An 18,000-nucleotide genomic window follows, 5' to 3' on the forward strand; every position below is an offset into this window, starting at 1 on the left:
AACACATGGCTCTTACCAGCACATTTGTGTGAGTGGAGATGTGTGCGCCTATATATTAACAGTGTGAGATATATGTGCAGGCATGCTTGAAAATATAGCAATTTGGGGAAGATCTCTTTCTAATCCCTCTTTATTAAATGAAGTACTCTACTGGAAAATATTTAAATAGTTGCCACTCCCCTCCCTCCCTTTTTTGGCCAAATGTTTGAAGAAGGGAGGGGGAGACCTTAGACACAAGACTAACACACAGTTTAATGTTTTTGATGCCTTAAAGGGCCTGGGGGTGGGGGGGTTGTCCCAATAAGAACATATGCAAGCCGGTATTTCTAATGATTCTTGGTATTGCTGTCTTTCCTGGAGCTAATATGTGATTGTCACCTAAAAGGATATGTAGTCAAAGCAAATTCATGTTACAAAGCATTAAATATTGTATTATATTGGCAATAAAGGTGACTAAACTGGAATTTCAACAGACCAGGAGTTAAGAACATAAGAATGGCCATACTGGGTCAGACCAAAGGTCCATCCAGCTCAGTATACTATCTACCAACAGTGGCCAATGTCAGGTGCCCCAGAGGAAGTGAACCTAACAGGTAATGATCAAGTGACCTCTCTCCTAGCATCCATCTCCACCCTCTGACAAACAGAGGCTGGGGACACCATTCCTTACCCATCCTGGCTAATAGCTATTAATGGACTTAACCTCCATGAATTTACCAAGTTCTCTTTTAAACCCTGTTCTAGTCCTAGCCTTCACAACCTCCTCAGGCAAGGAGTTCCACAGGCTGACTGTGCGCTGTGTAAAGAAGAACTTCCTTTTATTTGTTTTAAACCTGCTGCCCATTAATTTCATTTGGTGGCCCCTAGTTCTTATATTGTGGGAACAAGTAAATCACTTTTCCTTATTCACTTTCTCCACACCACTCATGATTTTCTATACCTCTATCATATCCCCCCTTAGTCTCCTCTTTTCCAAGCTGAAAAGTCCTAGCCTCTTTAATCTCTCCTCATATGGGACCTGTTCCAAACCCCTAATCATTTTAGTTGCCCTTCTCTGAACCTTTTCCAATGCCAGTCTATCTTTTTTGAGATGAGGAGACCACAACTGAGTTGATGCAATTTGCCAAACTTCTACTTTTAGTAACTCTTGCTTGGTACAAATTCCTGTGCAGAATAGCACTCCCTATAATGATTTCACTTTAAAACGTTTCCCCAGCTTTCTGATGCAGCACAAAAATGAGTACACTGAAAGGCAAATACCAGCTTATAAAATAAGACTATTTCTTAATCCTCCTTCTAAGGAAAGAAGAAATGTTTGGGAAATAGAGTCAATTTTTCCACCTTTTATGCTAACCTGTTCAAGCTAAAAAAAGAAGTCTAGCACAGACCATCAGATTTTCACTAAAAGTCAGTGTTAGCATTTCTTTCCTAGCAGTTTACAGGACTCCAGTAGCTATTTTAATTAGAATTCAAATTCCAAAGTGCTCACACTTTGAAATGAAAATAGCATGGAGTGCAATTTACTGTGTTTATAGCTGTGCAGTGACTCTGCAATAAAAAACACAAAGCTTCCTAGCCAGGATGGTTTCAGAGACTAATACTGAACACATCTTTCCTTAGGCTTCAATCTGGCAAAACAGTCAAGCCTGTGTGTAACTTTAAGCACATGAGCAGTCCCATTGCGTAAAGTTCTGCATGTGGTTAAGTGCTTTACTGCTGGGCCTTACGAATGATGGTGGTAATTTCCAAGTCTTTTTCAATGGGGGAAAGCAGTGTAATTGTTTGAATTAGTACTTAATCTTGGAACATGCAAAATCCCCAGGGTTAGAGGACTTTGGTAAAGAACAATAGCCTTACCAATGTTGTTGGATCTGCAGGTCAGAATCCACACAATGGCATCTGGGAAATTCCCTAATATAAGCAGTGACTGAACATTTAATCTGTTTAATGATAACCACATCATCTAACAAGAGATGGATGTCGCTGAGCCTTCTCAGTAGCTGCTGCAGCCATCAACAACATTCCCTATAGTTTGGCCTGCTGGAGCAGAGATTCTATCCTGATTCCCAACAGCCAAGAATATTCCTGGCTTGTCAGTTTCCACTGTTCTAGGCTGCTGACAATGTCAGCCCTAAGAGTAATGGACAAGCTCTTTGAAAGTCACATGCCCGTAGCTATTTGAAAAGCAAAGGCTTTAAAATAGCTGAGCAGTCATACTATAGAATCAAAGCTGCATAAGAGCATGTGACAACAACATGTGATCAACCAGCACTTCAAGCTCAGCCCAAATGATACGGGGGCCACTTATTTTTATAAACGACACCAAAAGATGCTTTTACATTTCTATTGCGCCTGTATTACTGGGGAGTCAGAGTGGAGCTGATCAAGAAATTAAAAAAATTTAAAAAGGTGTGTGTGAATTTTTTTGTGTAAAATGTTCCTGTTTTTTTGACCACCAGTGCAGGATCATGAGAAATCCTGTCTCCCAGTGCATAATCCTGATTCCCATTGCGTAACCAAAACCAGAGAGAAAGGGCAACTACAATTCTGCAGGCACTGAGCTGCCACATGCCGTAGTAACAGCTGGAAGGAAAGAAAAGAAAGAAAAGCTTTAGCTACAGTCCAGTAGAGCTCTCTCTGCTTTTAACCGTTAGGCTTTGTCTTCAATGAAAAAGCAGTGTGTTTTTACCCCAAGATAGCTATTTTGATGTGAAATGATAATGGAGACAAGGCACTTTAGAGGTTTTAACTTGAGGTAGCTTGTCACAGTCAACCTAAAGTGAGGAGATTAGGGCTGACCTCTCCTAGCTACACATCGAGGAAAGAATTACTGTCCCTTGTCTCCACTAGGATTTTAAATAGAGATAACAAGTTGTGTTTTTACATTGATTCAGCTGTGCAGTGAAGACATAGCCTTAAGTTGAAATAACTCGGCACAAAAAGAGAACTTGCTCAATACCAGACAACAACTGTTTCAAAATTAAACACAAAGACATACATTTCCTTCCAGGTGACAGCCATGTACACAGAGAATTTCATCACCTTTAAGTATCGTCTCTAATAACATTAGCTGTATTTTGAAGGATTTACTCATGGGGAAGGCTGGAGACATGGATCACAATGTACAAGGATGTGTTTTTCTGTGAAATGAGAGTCACACAATAACTCTCAGAATTTGAGCTCTCAAATATGCAACAATTGAGCAGTTCAAAAGAAACAGCTGAATCGCTTCAGATTTTCCATGGAGACTCTGCACAAATCTGTACTATTGTCCCTGTTGTTCATGGCCAATTCTCTTTTTGCCTTCATTATGACAAATACTCAAAGCAATTTGGCTTTTGTGTGAGATCCGGGAATATATTTTTGCACTTTTAAAAATAATGAACAAATCAAAGTTAAAAAGATGTTGAGTTTTGGACTACGGTTTAAGCAAAGGAACTCACTCAAAAGGAAAAGAATATCAAATTCAGATCACTGGTAAATTGCCATCAAGAAAAGAATCTTGTAGCAGAATTTCTACTTTCTTGTTGAATAGAAGGACATTCAGCTACATCAATGTAGGTAACTGGAATTGTGTTAGATCAAAACAGTGGGTGGGATTTTCAAAAATGCCAAAGTAACTTAGGCTCACAGCTCCCACTGAAAGGGTAGTGATCAATGGCTCCATGTCTAGTTGGCAGCCAGTATCAAGCAGAGTGCCCCAAGGGTCTGTCCTGGGGCCGGTTTTGTTCAATATCTTCATTAGTGATCTGGAGGATGGCATGGATTGCACCCTCAGCAAGTTTGCAGGTGACAGTAAACTGGGAGGAGTGGTAGATATGCTGGAAGGTAGGGATAGGATATAGAGGGACCTAGACAAATTAGAGGATTGGGCCAAAAGAAATCTGATGAGGTTCAACAAGGACAAGTGCAGAGTCCCATGCATTGCTACAGACTAAGGACCGAATGGCTAGGCAGCAGTTCTGCAGAAAAGGACCTGGGGGTTACAGTGGACGAGAAGCTGGATATGAGTCAACAGTGTGCCCTTGCTGCCAAGAAGGCTAATGGCATTTTGGGCTGGGCATATCAGCAGATCGAGGGACATGATCGTTCCCCTCTATTCGATATTGGTGCGGCCTCATCTGGAGTACTGTGTCCAGTTTTGGGCCCCACACTACAAGAAGGATGTGGATGTGTCCAGCGGAGGGCAACAAAAATTATTAGGGGACTGGAACACATGACTTATGAGGAGAGGCTGAGGGAACTGGGATTGTTTAGTCTGCAGACAAGAAGAATGAGGGGGGATTTGATAGCTGCTTTCAACTACCTGAAAGGGGGTTCCAAAGAGGATGGATTTAGACTGTTCTCAGTGGTAGCAGATGACAGAACAAGGAGTAATGGTCTCAAGTTGCAGTGGGGGAGGTTTAGGTTGGATATTAGGAAAAACTTTTTCACTAGGAGGGTGCTGAAGCACAGGGATGGGTTACCTAGGAAGGTGATGGAATCTCCTTCCTTTGAGGTTTTTAAAGTCAGGCTTGACAAAGCCCTGGCTGGGATGATTTAGTTGGGGATTGGTCCTGCTTTGAGCAGGGGTTGGACTAGATGACCTCCTGAGGTCCCTTCCAAACCTGATATTCTATGAAAGTCACATGCATGTTAGTTACTTAGATGCTTGTGAAAATACCATCCATCATCAGTACCAGTACTGTGATAGTATGTGTTTTAACAGCTGCACCATAAGAGTGGTAACCAGAAATCTTGGATTCTGGTTCTACCCTAAAATCGGTTGTGCCTTTGTAAAATACATATATAATATTTAGCTGCCTAACTTTAGTTACTCAGGTTTCAAAATTTTACCTACAATTTGTGCTTCTTGGTATAAAACAATGCATGCCTACTGGTACATCATATTCTAACCTAATTCCTGTTTCCTTTGTTCTTATCTATACAATAATTCTCTCCAAAACAGAACTCACAACTCTTCATGCTTTATATTATATCATTTTTCTCTTGCTGCCATAACATACGTAAGACACAGGAGATATAAAACTTCTGCTTATCTCATTAAGGAAAAAATATTTTAAACTCACTAATAGTTAATATTTGGATGCAAATAGAATAAAGTTTTCTGTGTATGGACATCAACCATACATTAATTGTATTCACTAGACAAAGTTACTTTTCAAAAATGTTTCAGTCATGGCATGGGCTGGTAACAACGAGGAATTCACAGTACATGCTCATCTTTAACAAGACATTATCAGGCCCTGTTAAGGAATGTGGGAGTGTTTCATTGTGCCTTCATACTGAAGGTCAGTTCTTGTTTTTATCTGCTCAAATTTAATATTCTTTTAATTGTTATTATGGAGGCAAATCCTATTGACTCCACAGTTAAATTGTAAAACAGAGATGGTAGTCCTGTTTTATGTGAAAGTCCAGCCCTTGTCTGATTTGAAAACAGAGGGGACAGTTTCCTCCTCCATGCTACCTGGGCCCAGCAAGGGGGTCACTGAGAGCACAAGTGAGACAGCCTGCAGCAGCCCAGAGCTGGAATTATAGGTAAAGTCCTGGTCAGTCCTGGGCTGGAATATGCTCAGTGCAGGCCAGATCTTCAGCTAGATTTCTTCACTTGAATTTTTTAACATGGGCAAAACAATGAATTTTGTTCTTGGAAACAGCTGAACTGCTTTGGCTGAAATTTTCCAATAATAAATAAATGATCAGCCTAAAGCAGACACTCGACATTTTCAGCCCAAATGGTTAAAGATGGCAAAATTACAAGCAACTGAAAACAGGGTATTATAATAGAGCAGTGGTTCTCAGTCATGGCCCAATCAGCACACAGCTGTGGCCCATGTGACATCCTCAGGGCCATACAAATAGTATATACATTAAGAGCTGCATATGTGGCCAACAACACTAAATAGGTTGAGAACGCACTAGGCTAGATCCACAAGGGGGCTTAAGCACATTGCGACTTTATGGAATGCTGAGTTAGGTGCCCAGGCCCCCTGTACAATGCATGGGGAGAGCTAGGTACCAAAGAATGGAGAAATACCTAGTTTGAACATTTTGCCAGTACTTAGGCCTGAACTAGGTACCAAGCAGTGGCAGCATCAGGACTGCAGTCACTGTGTGCGTGCCCACCAAGAGAAATTTAGGTACCTTTGGCAGCACTTAATTTGTGCCAGGGCTGAGCCCCAGCACTTCTAGGCTTGGTAGTTCATAGCCCCAGCACCTCTGGTTTTGCTGCATCAGTTATCAATGTAAAGAAGATTGCTTGAGCCTCAGCACCTCTTTCATTACAAGATAAGCACTGACCTTTGGGACTTTACCATTGGAATCTGAGGCACCTCCAGGGTTAGGTGGGAGATGAGCAGGGGCTTTGAGGTATTCAAAACACCTTCATCTTGGACATAGGCACCTAAATCCATTTGTGGATCTAGCCCAAAGAAGCCAAATGGGGAGAAAATTGGGACTGGATCCTGAGGGTCGGGGGGATGGGGAAGGAAAACTGGGACTGGCTGGGCAAAGTGACTGGGAGCTGGGAAGGGAAACAGTAGAGACTGAGACTGGATAAGGAACTAGAGATAGAGATTGGGACTGACTGGGTAAGGAGACTGGGACTAAGAACCAACAGGGTGGGAGAAAGAGGTGAGGGGTGACTGATATAATGTGGAGCAGGTGTGCAAGTGGGAGAACTAGGAATGGCTGGGCAAAGAGACTGAAACAAGAGGCCATGAGGGTTGGGGACACAGATTGGATGAGAAGTTCAGGGAGGGATATGGAGGCTAGGAAGTAATGTGTATAAAAATGGGAGTGAACAGGTGGGAACTGGAGGCCTGGATGGGGTAGAAAGAGACAAATCAGAAGAGAAGCCAGAAGGGGAAACTGAGACTGGCTAGGCAAGGAGACTGGAACTGGAATGAGAAGCCTGAGGAGTGCAGACTAGGACTGGCTAGGTGAGGAGAATGGGACTGGGATGAGGAAGTGGAGTGGAGAAGACACACAACTGGGACAAAGACAGGTTTGAGGGGATGGGAATAAAGGCATCAAGCTTGAGGTGAATAAAGAAAATTCTGTGCCAACTAGAGCATACACCCCTACAGAATGGAACCAGAGTCTCACCATTCCTCCGCTGTCAGCATATATCTGTGAAACCCTCTGGCCAGTGTCCAATCCCCTTTGAGTGTTGGTCCACATAGAGAATGACAATCTACTACTGCTATCAGTTACTCTGTTAGCTCAAGTGGAAGAAGTCTGTGGGCTTATGGTTCAAGCCCTGCTGATGACCCACGTGGGTATCAGTATTTTGGTGTACTGAGGACTGTGTTGGAATTGCAAGCTATCACTTTAAGGGAGAGGGGGGATCAGTGTTGTTCCTAGTCCTGCTTGCAAGGTAGGTGGCTCTGTAGTGAAGCACCTGGGATTAACAATCAGGTGGGATGAGTTGTGCTGCTGTTTTAGGGAGCAACCTGCTTTGTCTCTTTTTGTTTTGGAGTCCTTGGGTATTATTGATCTGAATTCCAAGAAATAAAGTAGAGTATGCTGCGACCTTCCAGCAAGAATACTCATGTTTTTAATCTAACTTCTTTTTATGTATGTCATGAACATAACAAATATGATGCCACATGATGGAATTCCTAGGCTTTTTTTTAAAACCAACTAAATTACACACACACACACACATGGCAGAGGGGCATTGCTGGCATATATTACATTGGTAATGCCACTCTGCCATGTACATTGGCCAAACCAGACATTCTCTATGCAAAAGAATAAATGGACACAAATCTGACATCAGGAATCACAACATTCAAAAACCAGTAGGAGAACACTTCCATCTCTCTGGTCACTCAATAACAGACCTAAAAGTGGCAATTCTTCAACCAAAAAACTTCAAAAACAGACTCCAACGTGAAACTGCATAACTGGAATTTTCAAACTGGACACCATAAGATTAGGCCTGAATAGAGACTGGGAGTGGTTGGGTCATTACAAAACCTAAACCTAATTTCCCCAATATTAATTTCTCCCTACTGTTACTCACACCTTCTTGTCAACTGTCTGAAATGGGCCACTCTCATTACCATTTCAAAAGTGATTTTTCCTCCCTTGGTATCCTGCTGTTAATTGATTTGTCTCGTTAGACTGACCTCCCACTTCCATCCTTTCATGTATTTATACCTGCTCCTGTATTTTCACTCCATGCATCTGATAAAGTGGGGTGTGGCCACAAAAGCTTAGGCCCAAATAAATTTGTTAGACTCTAAGGTGCCACAAGGAATCCTGGTTGTTTTTGCTGATACAGACTAACACCGCTACCCCCTCTGAAACCTATGAATATTTGTGCAACACTCAGCTACTAAAGTGGAGGAGCCCATGAAGAAATTAATAATTCTGTCTTCAGAGAAGGGTTTGAATAAAGTGCAGTAAATAAGTTCTAGGGGTGCACATTGAACAATGAAGAGAGAAATACTGAATAGCTACTCATTATGCAAGCCCCCTTTATTCCTGTGCTCTTCATGAAGCAGGGATCCTATGGAAAAAACAGGTGATCATGTTATTACAGACTGTGTCTTAAAGCATACGCACAAGGGAGCTGAATTTTGGTGAAGGCAACCTTAATTCAGGCATTTCCTAACTTTTAAGGACTTGACTTTACAACCTTAATATAGCTTTTTTGTGTGCAGTACATTATTATGTCTCATAGACAGGGCATCTTTAACATTTTGCACTTAAACAGAAAAAAAGAACATATTTCTCCTAATTCATCCTACTCTTATCTCTGCTAAGGGAATGCTGATAGAACTGGCCAGATTCATCATCTGCCTCCATTACCTGATGCTCCCACTCTGGCATCTCTGCCTAAGCTGTGGGTACAATGGTGGGGGGCATCGTGGAGTTGTCATGGCTCCCTGATTCTCTGGGCCAACCTGCAACAGCCTAGGGGCCGCTCTTACCTAGACCATGGGACCACACAACAACCTGGTCATTTCTGTAATGCACTGAGCTCAGGCTATGACCCCAATGCACCTCTCCCTACCCAACAATACCTCTAAGCAGAAGGCAGCAGGGGCAGAGATGGCAGTGACTATACACTCCCTGGGACACCCTCCCACTATGGGAAGCCCCAGATGGGATCATGTGGGAGATTCCTGCTCCTTTTGTACCATATCCACAGCTGATTGGTTTCACTGGCTTTAGCAATAAAGTGGTCAGAATAGGGCTGAGAACCTGACCTGATGTTTGGGTTCTGTTCCCAGATCTGTTACTGATTTCCAGCATGACCTCGTGCAAGTCACTTCCCAGTGCCCTCTCTGTGCTTGTTTCCTCATCTGAAAATTAGAAATAATGAGTTTTATTGTCACGCTTAATCCATTAACGTTTTTGAAGTGCTTTGAGATCCTCCAAGGGTGGGTGCTATGGAAGTATAAAATAGTATCATCATCTTTTATTCCTAAAGAGGATTAACCCAAAAATGTGGTCACTGCAAAGGCCTTCAGCATGAATTTTCTCGTTTCCTGATTATGAAATGAGAAACATTGGAGTATAGGGATAGGTACTTGAACATAAGCAGCTCCCTGCAGTTTACCCCCCTACATTCTGAAATAGCTGGAATCCAATGGCAATCTTGTCCAGCGTCCACAGTTCAAAATCTCTTTAGTCTACAATGGAGAGCAAGTTCTGTGCCAGGTCACACATAACAGGATGAATGTTCACAGCTTTAAGAAAAGACACGTCCACTTCTGCTGATCTGTGGTTTGAAGTCCCTTTCCCCTTTTCTCAAGCTCCAGACGCTGTAAAGACTTAACTCAGACACATCTTTCCCCCAGAATTAGACTCCAACTAAACATTTTGCAAACAACAAACTTCATATCACTCCTATCCTGAGCTGCCTTTCTTTGAATCCAAACTCCCTTTTTATCCTATGGGAGACTGGGGACTAACAACACTGTCTTAAAATGTTAGTAAAAGACAAATAAAACCAACATTTTCAAGGCAATTACTGTAAACCTTCAATTTCCAGTTTAATCCCCCAAAGCTGTCATTGGGGTGTGCAGGAGGAGGGCCGCATAGCTGCTTTATTGCATCATTTTATTCCCTGTCCCTTGCTGACATCATAGTGAAACAATGGCTTAGTGCTGTGCCAGGGAGAGACATGAAGGCAGATCTCAAGTGTCAGGAAATGAAAGTGTAATTGAAAAGACATCCTTAGATTTGGAGTCTTCATGTGCATTTGGGACCTGATTCTCCTCTGGTTTACCTGAGTTTTACAAAAGTGAAGAAACTCCTGATATTCACAGTATAAGCAGGTGGATAACTATGCTTCTGAACCTTTTAAATGTGTTACTTTATTCATTTAGGCTTCAGGAAAGCCTGCCTACTGTGAGCAAACCAGCAGCCAGACCAGGGCTGCTCACAACTGCACTGACTCATCCTGTAAACCAGTGGTTCCCAAACTTGTTCTGCCGAAAGCCCCTGTCGGGCCGGGCCAGTTTGTTTACCTGCCGTGCCCGCAGGTTTGGCCGATCACAGCTCCCAGTGGCCATGGTTCGCTGCTCCAGCCCAATGGGAGTTGCTGGAAGCGGCGCGGGCCGAGGGACATACCGGCCACAACTTCCCTCAGCCCCCATTGGCCTGGAGCAGCGAACTGCAGCCACTGGAAGCCACGATCAGCCCAACCTGTGGATGCGGCAGGTAAACAAACCGGCCCAGCCCGCCAGGGGCTTTCCCTGCACAAGCGGCAGAACAAGTCTGGGAACCGCTGCTCTAAACAGAACCTGCAGTAACTCAGCCCTCAGGCACGTAAGCACGTGTAATTTTAAGTGTGTGCTCAAGTCCCATTGAAGTCAGTAGAGCTTAAGCGTATGCTTAAAATTATAAGTACATCCTGATGTGCTTTCCTGCTTAAGGATGAACTGATGCACATGTTTATGTGCTTTCTTGACCTGGAGCCTTAATGACTCCGGAGCTGTGCATGACAGAAGCAAAGAACGCCTTCTGCACCATCCATCTGACACATTCCTGCAATTATCAGAATGGTGAGGAAAGACCATGGAAAGTATAAAGCGCTGGCTGTGAATATCGTAGAGAGGGGGAAGACTTATTTAATGTTCTTTAAGAATAAAGCACTTGATCCTGTGTGAAGTGAATGAGAGACAGGAACCCTCAGCCCCTTGCCAGAGGTGTTTAGCTTCTCACAGAGTTGGGCCTAGTTTTATTTCACACAGCACTTTTACTCCTCTCTGGGACCTCTCTAGAGGCACAATCTTGAGATACACAAAGCATCTACAACCTCCAGTGAAGTCAATGGGAGTTGTGGGTGCTCAGCACCAAATATATATCTGATCACACACAATTGTGAATAAGTCGGTCCCTACTTTCTGTCATAACAGGACCTGATAATCCCTCTCCCAACAACTAATTTAATGCTCCTGAATGCCAACAGAGGAAGGGATCACACTCAAGTCAACTTAGGTCCCAAATTTAGGTTTTGTTAAAACACATTTGAAGGGATATGTTTCCAAGATTGCAGTTTTCAGTAACAAACATTTATGGCCTGATCATGCACTGGGAGCCTCTTGCATAGTTACCTGCACTCATGCAAAATTCTGCTGAAGGCACAAGTCTGATGTGTGTGGCTCCCAAGACAAGATCAAAGCCTTAATTTTCAAGAATAAACATTACCCTCTGGGTGGTTATTCTGTTAATGATTTGTTTAGTGCCATCGATGTGCTGTGGAGTGTGCAATACACAATATTAAAGACAGTCTGTGCCCTGGGAACAATCTAAAGGACAGACAAACAGGACAGGACACACTGGGAAATCTAGACGAGAGGACAGATGATTTAGAGAGTGGGTTTAACTAGTGCACCTCCACATTTAGAGCAGGATTTCATTACGGATCTGAATCTATATTTCTTGTGTGTTCAAAACTCTGCTGAAGTCACAGAAGTTTTGACTGTGCAAGGAATGCAGGATGAGGACCAATGGTTCTAGAGGACTGGAAAGCTTGCAGTTTGTACAACATTATGTATTTATGCCATAGTAAATAGGTTAAAATAATAACTGCCCAGACTCGCTTCTTCTACTCATCCCTATATTTTTATTAGAAGAGATCTAGCATACAATTTGATTTCACATTTCCAAACATTCCTCTGAGAAGAAAGAGTGGGGGTAGGGCGAGGGCCTGCACTGAGAATTCTTCGCTGAAGTCAAAGGGACTGCAGAAATGAATAAAGTTACACTCCTGTGCATTTGCTGTACCAGGCCTCCCCATCTACTGGAAACCTGCAGAGCCAATACATGGCTTAAAGGACATAAGCCATCAAATATAAAAATATCACATTCACAGACTCTCCCCAAGCTCTTTTTAGGCAAAGAAAAACAAAACAAGAAGTCTGCATACTTCCATGTTCAGCAAATATAAATATTATGTCAATTTAAAACTAAGCCTTGAGGTATGGACATGAATTCTTCTAGTTTAAGCAACCCTTCAGTGACCTGGATGTTTAAATGGAGCATCTGAAGTCTAAAAAGGATGGCTACTTCTGTGCATTTAAGCAACATTTGGTTAGTGCGCCACATGCCATTTGGTGGAGAGTAGAAGAAATATCAGTTGGACTTAGCAATCCCCATAGAACTCCTGATCTTTATACACCCTCAAAATCAGTGAGAAGTGCACTGGTCCACAGCACCACATTCTGACCGCCCAGCCAATGCTGGGTAGCATCTCACACCAAGGGTACAGCTATTGACTCCTGTGGAACCAACCACCTGTGAAGTCAGGTGCTATTCAATGAAAAGGTATCAGAATATGGCCCTTATTAGCTTCCTTATTCTTTATCCAGTAAAATAGTTTATCCCCAATTTATCTCCATTGTACCCATTTTCAAAACTATCTTGACAATTATCCTTGAAGCAACACTATGTACAATTAAAAGGATTTGATTAAATCTTATATTTTTTCCACTGTTATGAACGGTTGACGTTTCAATACATTATTTTCCTCTTGGTATCTGAAGGAGGACAATTCAATACTCACAATTAGAATAAATATAATAAAGACCAAATCCAATTATAACTACTGCACAAACTGCCAATTTGACATTTACACGAGAAGAAGGTAAGCACTGCTCTTTGTATGTTTCCCTTTGATATATTTGCCATTTAGCCATTAATATTTAATAGAGCAAAAGCCCTCTCTGGTGGTAGACTTCAGTAACTACAATTTTATTTTATTTTAGTTTACTTTATGGGATTTTTGATTTTAAGCAGTAGAGTTGTAAATTCATGCTGTAACCAACTAAAAATATTTTATAAAAGATCACCATAAGTTATTATTGACTGGTTCATAACAGATATTAAGCACTAAAATATGTTGGAGCATGGCTTTCAGAAACTCTCTCACACCTTTAAAGAAATAGGATTTCCACAGTAATGCCACATGCATTGTTCCTTAATACAATAATATATCATTCTTCCCTATTTTCTTCTATGGGATGATGCTTGGAGCAAAAAAGTGCTAAAGACCAAAGAGTACTTGGATTTTCTTCACAAAATATAGAGTTCAGAGAGCTACCAAATTAGGCCCTTCCAACTGAGTTTGCTAATTCATCCATAGACCTGGTTGCCATAGCCACATAGCTAGCTAATACAGGTAAAGATCTAGAGGCTGAGCCTCAGCTGGAGTAAATTGTCATCATTCCATTGATTTCAATGGATCCATGGCAGTTTACCCTGGTAGTGTATAATAGTAACATGAAAGTTAGTAATCATGTGCAAGAAAATATATCTTCCCTTCCTTCCATGTATTATAAATATTTACTTTCTTACCATCTGCTTTACCTACCTGAAAAGGTTTGGGAAGGTCACAAATGCATGATGCTAAAAAAAAACCCCTTGGGCTAGATTCACAAAGGGGTTTAGGTGCCTACTTACCACTTTAGGCACTTAAATCCAAAATTTAGACCCTCAAAGCTCCTACTCAGCTGCTGTCTAACCCCGAAAGCAGCTAAGTTTCTGCCAGTGGCCATGTGCAAAGAGACTTAAGTCTTGGTGCCACAGAGCAGCCTGGTACCTACCTCATGCCTAAGCCTCAGTGGAATCTTCAGACTAGGTGTTCCCAAGCCTAGCTTGCAGGTGGCAGTTCCCTTATCCCCAATAATCCAGTGTTAGAGTACTCACCCAGGATACGGGGGACCCAGGCTCAAACCCCCATTCTGCCCAAGAGGAACAAGGATTTGAACCCAGGGCTCCCATCTCCTAGGTGAGCATCCTAGGCTATGGGGTATTCTGGGGTGGGTCTCTCCTGTTGAATATGTTCCACTGTATATAAAATACTCATTGGTCCAAAGAGAAAATGACAATAGCCGAGTGGTTAGCACACTCTCTGGGAGACCCAGGTTCCAGTCCCTGCTCCAAATCAGGCAGAGTGGGGATCTGAACCTTACTTGGTCTCCCACACTCCAGGTTAGCAGTCTAACCACTTGGGGATTGTGAGGGGGCACATCATCATCACCACTTCTGCCTCAATTTTTCCACGAGAAAGGGCTGACCTGGTTTAGACACCTAACTCCAGGAGAGGGTTCATGGCTGTGAATCCTAAGTAAAGATAGGCACCTAACTCTCTGAGATGGGCAAGGCCCAAGCCACACTTCTCTCCTCAGCATTTCCTGTTGGCTAGCTTAGGCAGCTCCCTGCCCAGCATGCAGGCTTCTATGATCCTTTTCTTAGGCACTTATCTTTCCCCATATATCGTATAGGGAACCTGGACACTTATCTCATGGCTGTGAATTCCACTAAGCAGCATGGTGCCTAAACTTTAGGCATTGCAACACTCAGCCCAAGTCCTTTTGTGGATCAGCCCCTTTTCCCTAACCCACAACCCAAGCCATGGAACATCAATATTGTCCCCTCACGTGTATATAAATGCATTTTTGTTGACTACTATACTATTACATCTGACCCCTCTCAGGAGACATGCTATGTATACTGTGACCATTTCAAGAAAAGAACATTTGTTTTATGAAAGTTCAGGTGTGAGTATGTATATCTTCCCACCTGTCATGTACACACAAAGCGCATGGCTGGCTGGCTCATTTGGAAACCAAATCTGTGAATAACACAATTTTTATTCTAGCTCTGGAATTCACCTTTAATATGTAGTAATGGTGTCCTGGGACTTCAGGGCTCCCTAAATATCTGTGGCCTTGAGGTCCCATAGTCCTTTTATCAGGACCTGCCAACACATTTTCTGGTGTCTGTGTCTTTTAGACACAGCTCCTTCTGTGTCCAAAAGAGATAAAATCTGGTGTTCATATTATGGTTCTGTTTTACATTCTTGACAAATATATTACCGATTCCCCCAACCCTCCCCGCAGAAGCAAACTGGCGGACATCAACACCACACAGCATTTATGTTATAGAGAGAGAATGAAAATAGATATTTATATCGTGTACCGTGAAAACACATCTCAACATTGCATCAGAGACACAAATTAGTGTTAGGGCACTGGTAAAGGTTGCAAAAAAGGAGTGATGTAATACCTACCATGTGGCACGTTATAATCAATTATTTTTTAAATGACCTCTCTAGCTGATTTTAATGCATTTTGCTAAACTTGACCTCATTCCATCTAAGCAATTTGGAGGTCTAAATCTCCCTGTCACTTTTCATATTACCGTATTCATTGCTGGAAAGAGTGTCTCACCTAGGACAGCACACATAGAGAAACATTTTTTTGCCTATTTCAATAATAGCCTTAAACTTGACTATGTACTTTTCTTCCTCTTATATAATATTAACCTCCTGCAGAGCCCAAATAATAGGTCCTAGCTGGGGATATCAGAAAGAGAGATTTGGATGGAACATAGAATCTTTGGATGGGACTGAATCAAAGGATAATTATTTTCATCTACAATCAACTGCATTTTAACTGAACTTGGGACTAAGCTTCAAACAAGTTCATTCATGTTCCAGTTGAACTCAGTGGCAAGTATCATTAATTTTAAAAGGAACAGGTCTGTATTCAAGCTTGCCAACAATGTGGGGATGCCTGTACCCAACATTTTGAGTCAACCCATTTTAGAGGGAGGCCAGCAGAGAAGTTTAGATCTGGACTTCACTACGTTTAAGGATGTTTGGTTCCAGGGGTTTAATTCTTGCCCATCTCCAAGTTTCATCATTGCTGCCCAAATTCAGCTTCCAGCCCACTGGCTGCAAAAGTTAAAACTTCCACTGGAGCCTGCCTTCCTTCCACCCCAAAGCTTTAATTGATTCCAGTACCAACAATGACCACAAATTGCCACACTTTCAAAGTAGAGTATGAAAGCGAGATCTTTAATTCCTTGTTACACAAGCCACCTGGACCTTAGCTCTGGGTGCTTAGCACTAAGTGGCACCAGCACTCACCTGTACACTCCCTAAAGAGGTGGAAAATGTGTGGAGTTTTGGCTTCATCTGGTCACCTGCCATATTTACTATTCTTTCCATCAGACCCACCTCCGAGTGCCTATCTCTGCTGCAGGAAGCTACAGTGCTGACAGCAACCTTGGAGATTCCTGCAGTCCGAGGAGGTTTGTGGAGGTGTGTCCAATCTCCCTCTGCTGCTGGGAGAGCCCCAACCAGGGGCTTCTAGCTGTGAGTCCCCACCAGGTTGGGGAGGGACAGGACTGGTCCTTCCCATGCATGGCTGCTCCGGGGGTGGGGAATCAGACTCACCTCCAGGTATCTTTTGGGTTGGGACCCCACAGTTACAACACTATGAAATTTCAGATGTAAACATCTGAAAATGTGCAACTGACCAATTTAAAAACCCTCTGGCTGTGAAATTGATCAAAATGGACCCTGAATTTGGTAAGGCCCTAGGCATGATATGAAAGGTGTTAGACAGGTAAAACTAACATACCTTTCATATATGGATATATAGTGTTTCTAACCCCCAGCCACACTAACACTGCCATATGCTTTCCAAAAGAAAAAGATTTATTTAGCAATCTGCACTGCCAGTATTACGGTAACAAAACTCCTCTTCAAATACAGATAAAACATAAATAACTCACAGCGAGAGCTCCAATGTAACTGTATACTGGCCAGAGACATATGAGTGACTCTGATTTTCTTTACACCATCTGATACAAGACAATGTAAACTGTAATGGCCGTTCAATGCAGTAACTTCCAAACCTCAGATGTGTTTAAAAAAGCATACAAAACTAATATAAAACCAAATCACAAATACCACTTACATTTAAAGAAATGATACGAGTCAGAATTACAAATTGAGGACAAGATGGTGAGGGAAGAAATATTTTCAGGTTTCAGAGGAAGTTTTAAGTCATGGATAGGTAAATATGAATGGGTGGGTGTACAGCACTTTTGCACAACGGGAAGATGATCCATGACAGGGATGCCTAGGTGGTGCCATAATAAATAACAATAATAGGCATTTTTAAGAAGTCCATTAACATTTTCTTTCCCACCGTCTATAAATCCTTGACTTTCATAAACAGCCTCCTAGAGACCCTCCAGGAGCATGATGAATTTCCCAGTCTACAGAAGTGGACATTTTTCACATTGCTCCTGAGGACAGCTTCAGAATCTGAAAAACATTGATCCCCCTAGGGGGCCCCAGCACTCATCACTCACAGCGTTCATAATGAAGCAACAGTTTTCATTCTCAACTACATCCTGATATCGGAGATGAATTCTTTAGATTTGGATTGCTTTGTTGTTCAGTTCTACTTGATTAAATGAGACCCCTCCACAAAACCAATACTGTGTTGAGTTCATGTCTTTGCTTCCTTTAATTCAGAATCTATTTTTACCTAAGAACTGTATCTGTGCAGACATTAAAAACAAATTAACTGTGATTCTAAATGAGATTTCCTATTGCAGTAAGTATTTGTCCTAATTTAAGAAGGGTTTCTGTTTCCAATACTTATTATGATAGCGAGGAAATAAATGAGGAAAATAACAAATTGGCATGAGCCAATTCTCCTTTTTGACTGGCTTCTG

At 42.2% G+C, this 18,000-nt stretch overlaps 1 protein-coding gene across 1 annotated transcript in view; it reads right to left on the reverse strand.

Annotated features, from left to right (window-relative positions):
* Positions 1 to 18,000, reverse strand: part of CXADR (CXADR Ig-like cell adhesion molecule) — a 105,690-nt gene that overhangs the window by 10,201 nt on the left and 77,489 nt on the right. Inside the window, exon 8 of the mRNA XM_073303486.1 lies at positions 9,222 to 9,317. Coding sequence (XP_073159587.1) covers positions 9,222 to 9,317 — 96 coding nt within the window. The remainder of the gene's footprint in view (positions 1 to 9,221; positions 9,318 to 18,000) is intronic.

The sequence above is a fragment of the Lepidochelys kempii genome, chromosome 1, assembly GCF_965140265.1.
Source record: "Lepidochelys kempii isolate rLepKem1 chromosome 1, rLepKem1.hap2, whole genome shotgun sequence".
Lineage (NCBI taxonomy): Eukaryota > Metazoa > Chordata > Testudines > Cheloniidae > Lepidochelys > Lepidochelys kempii.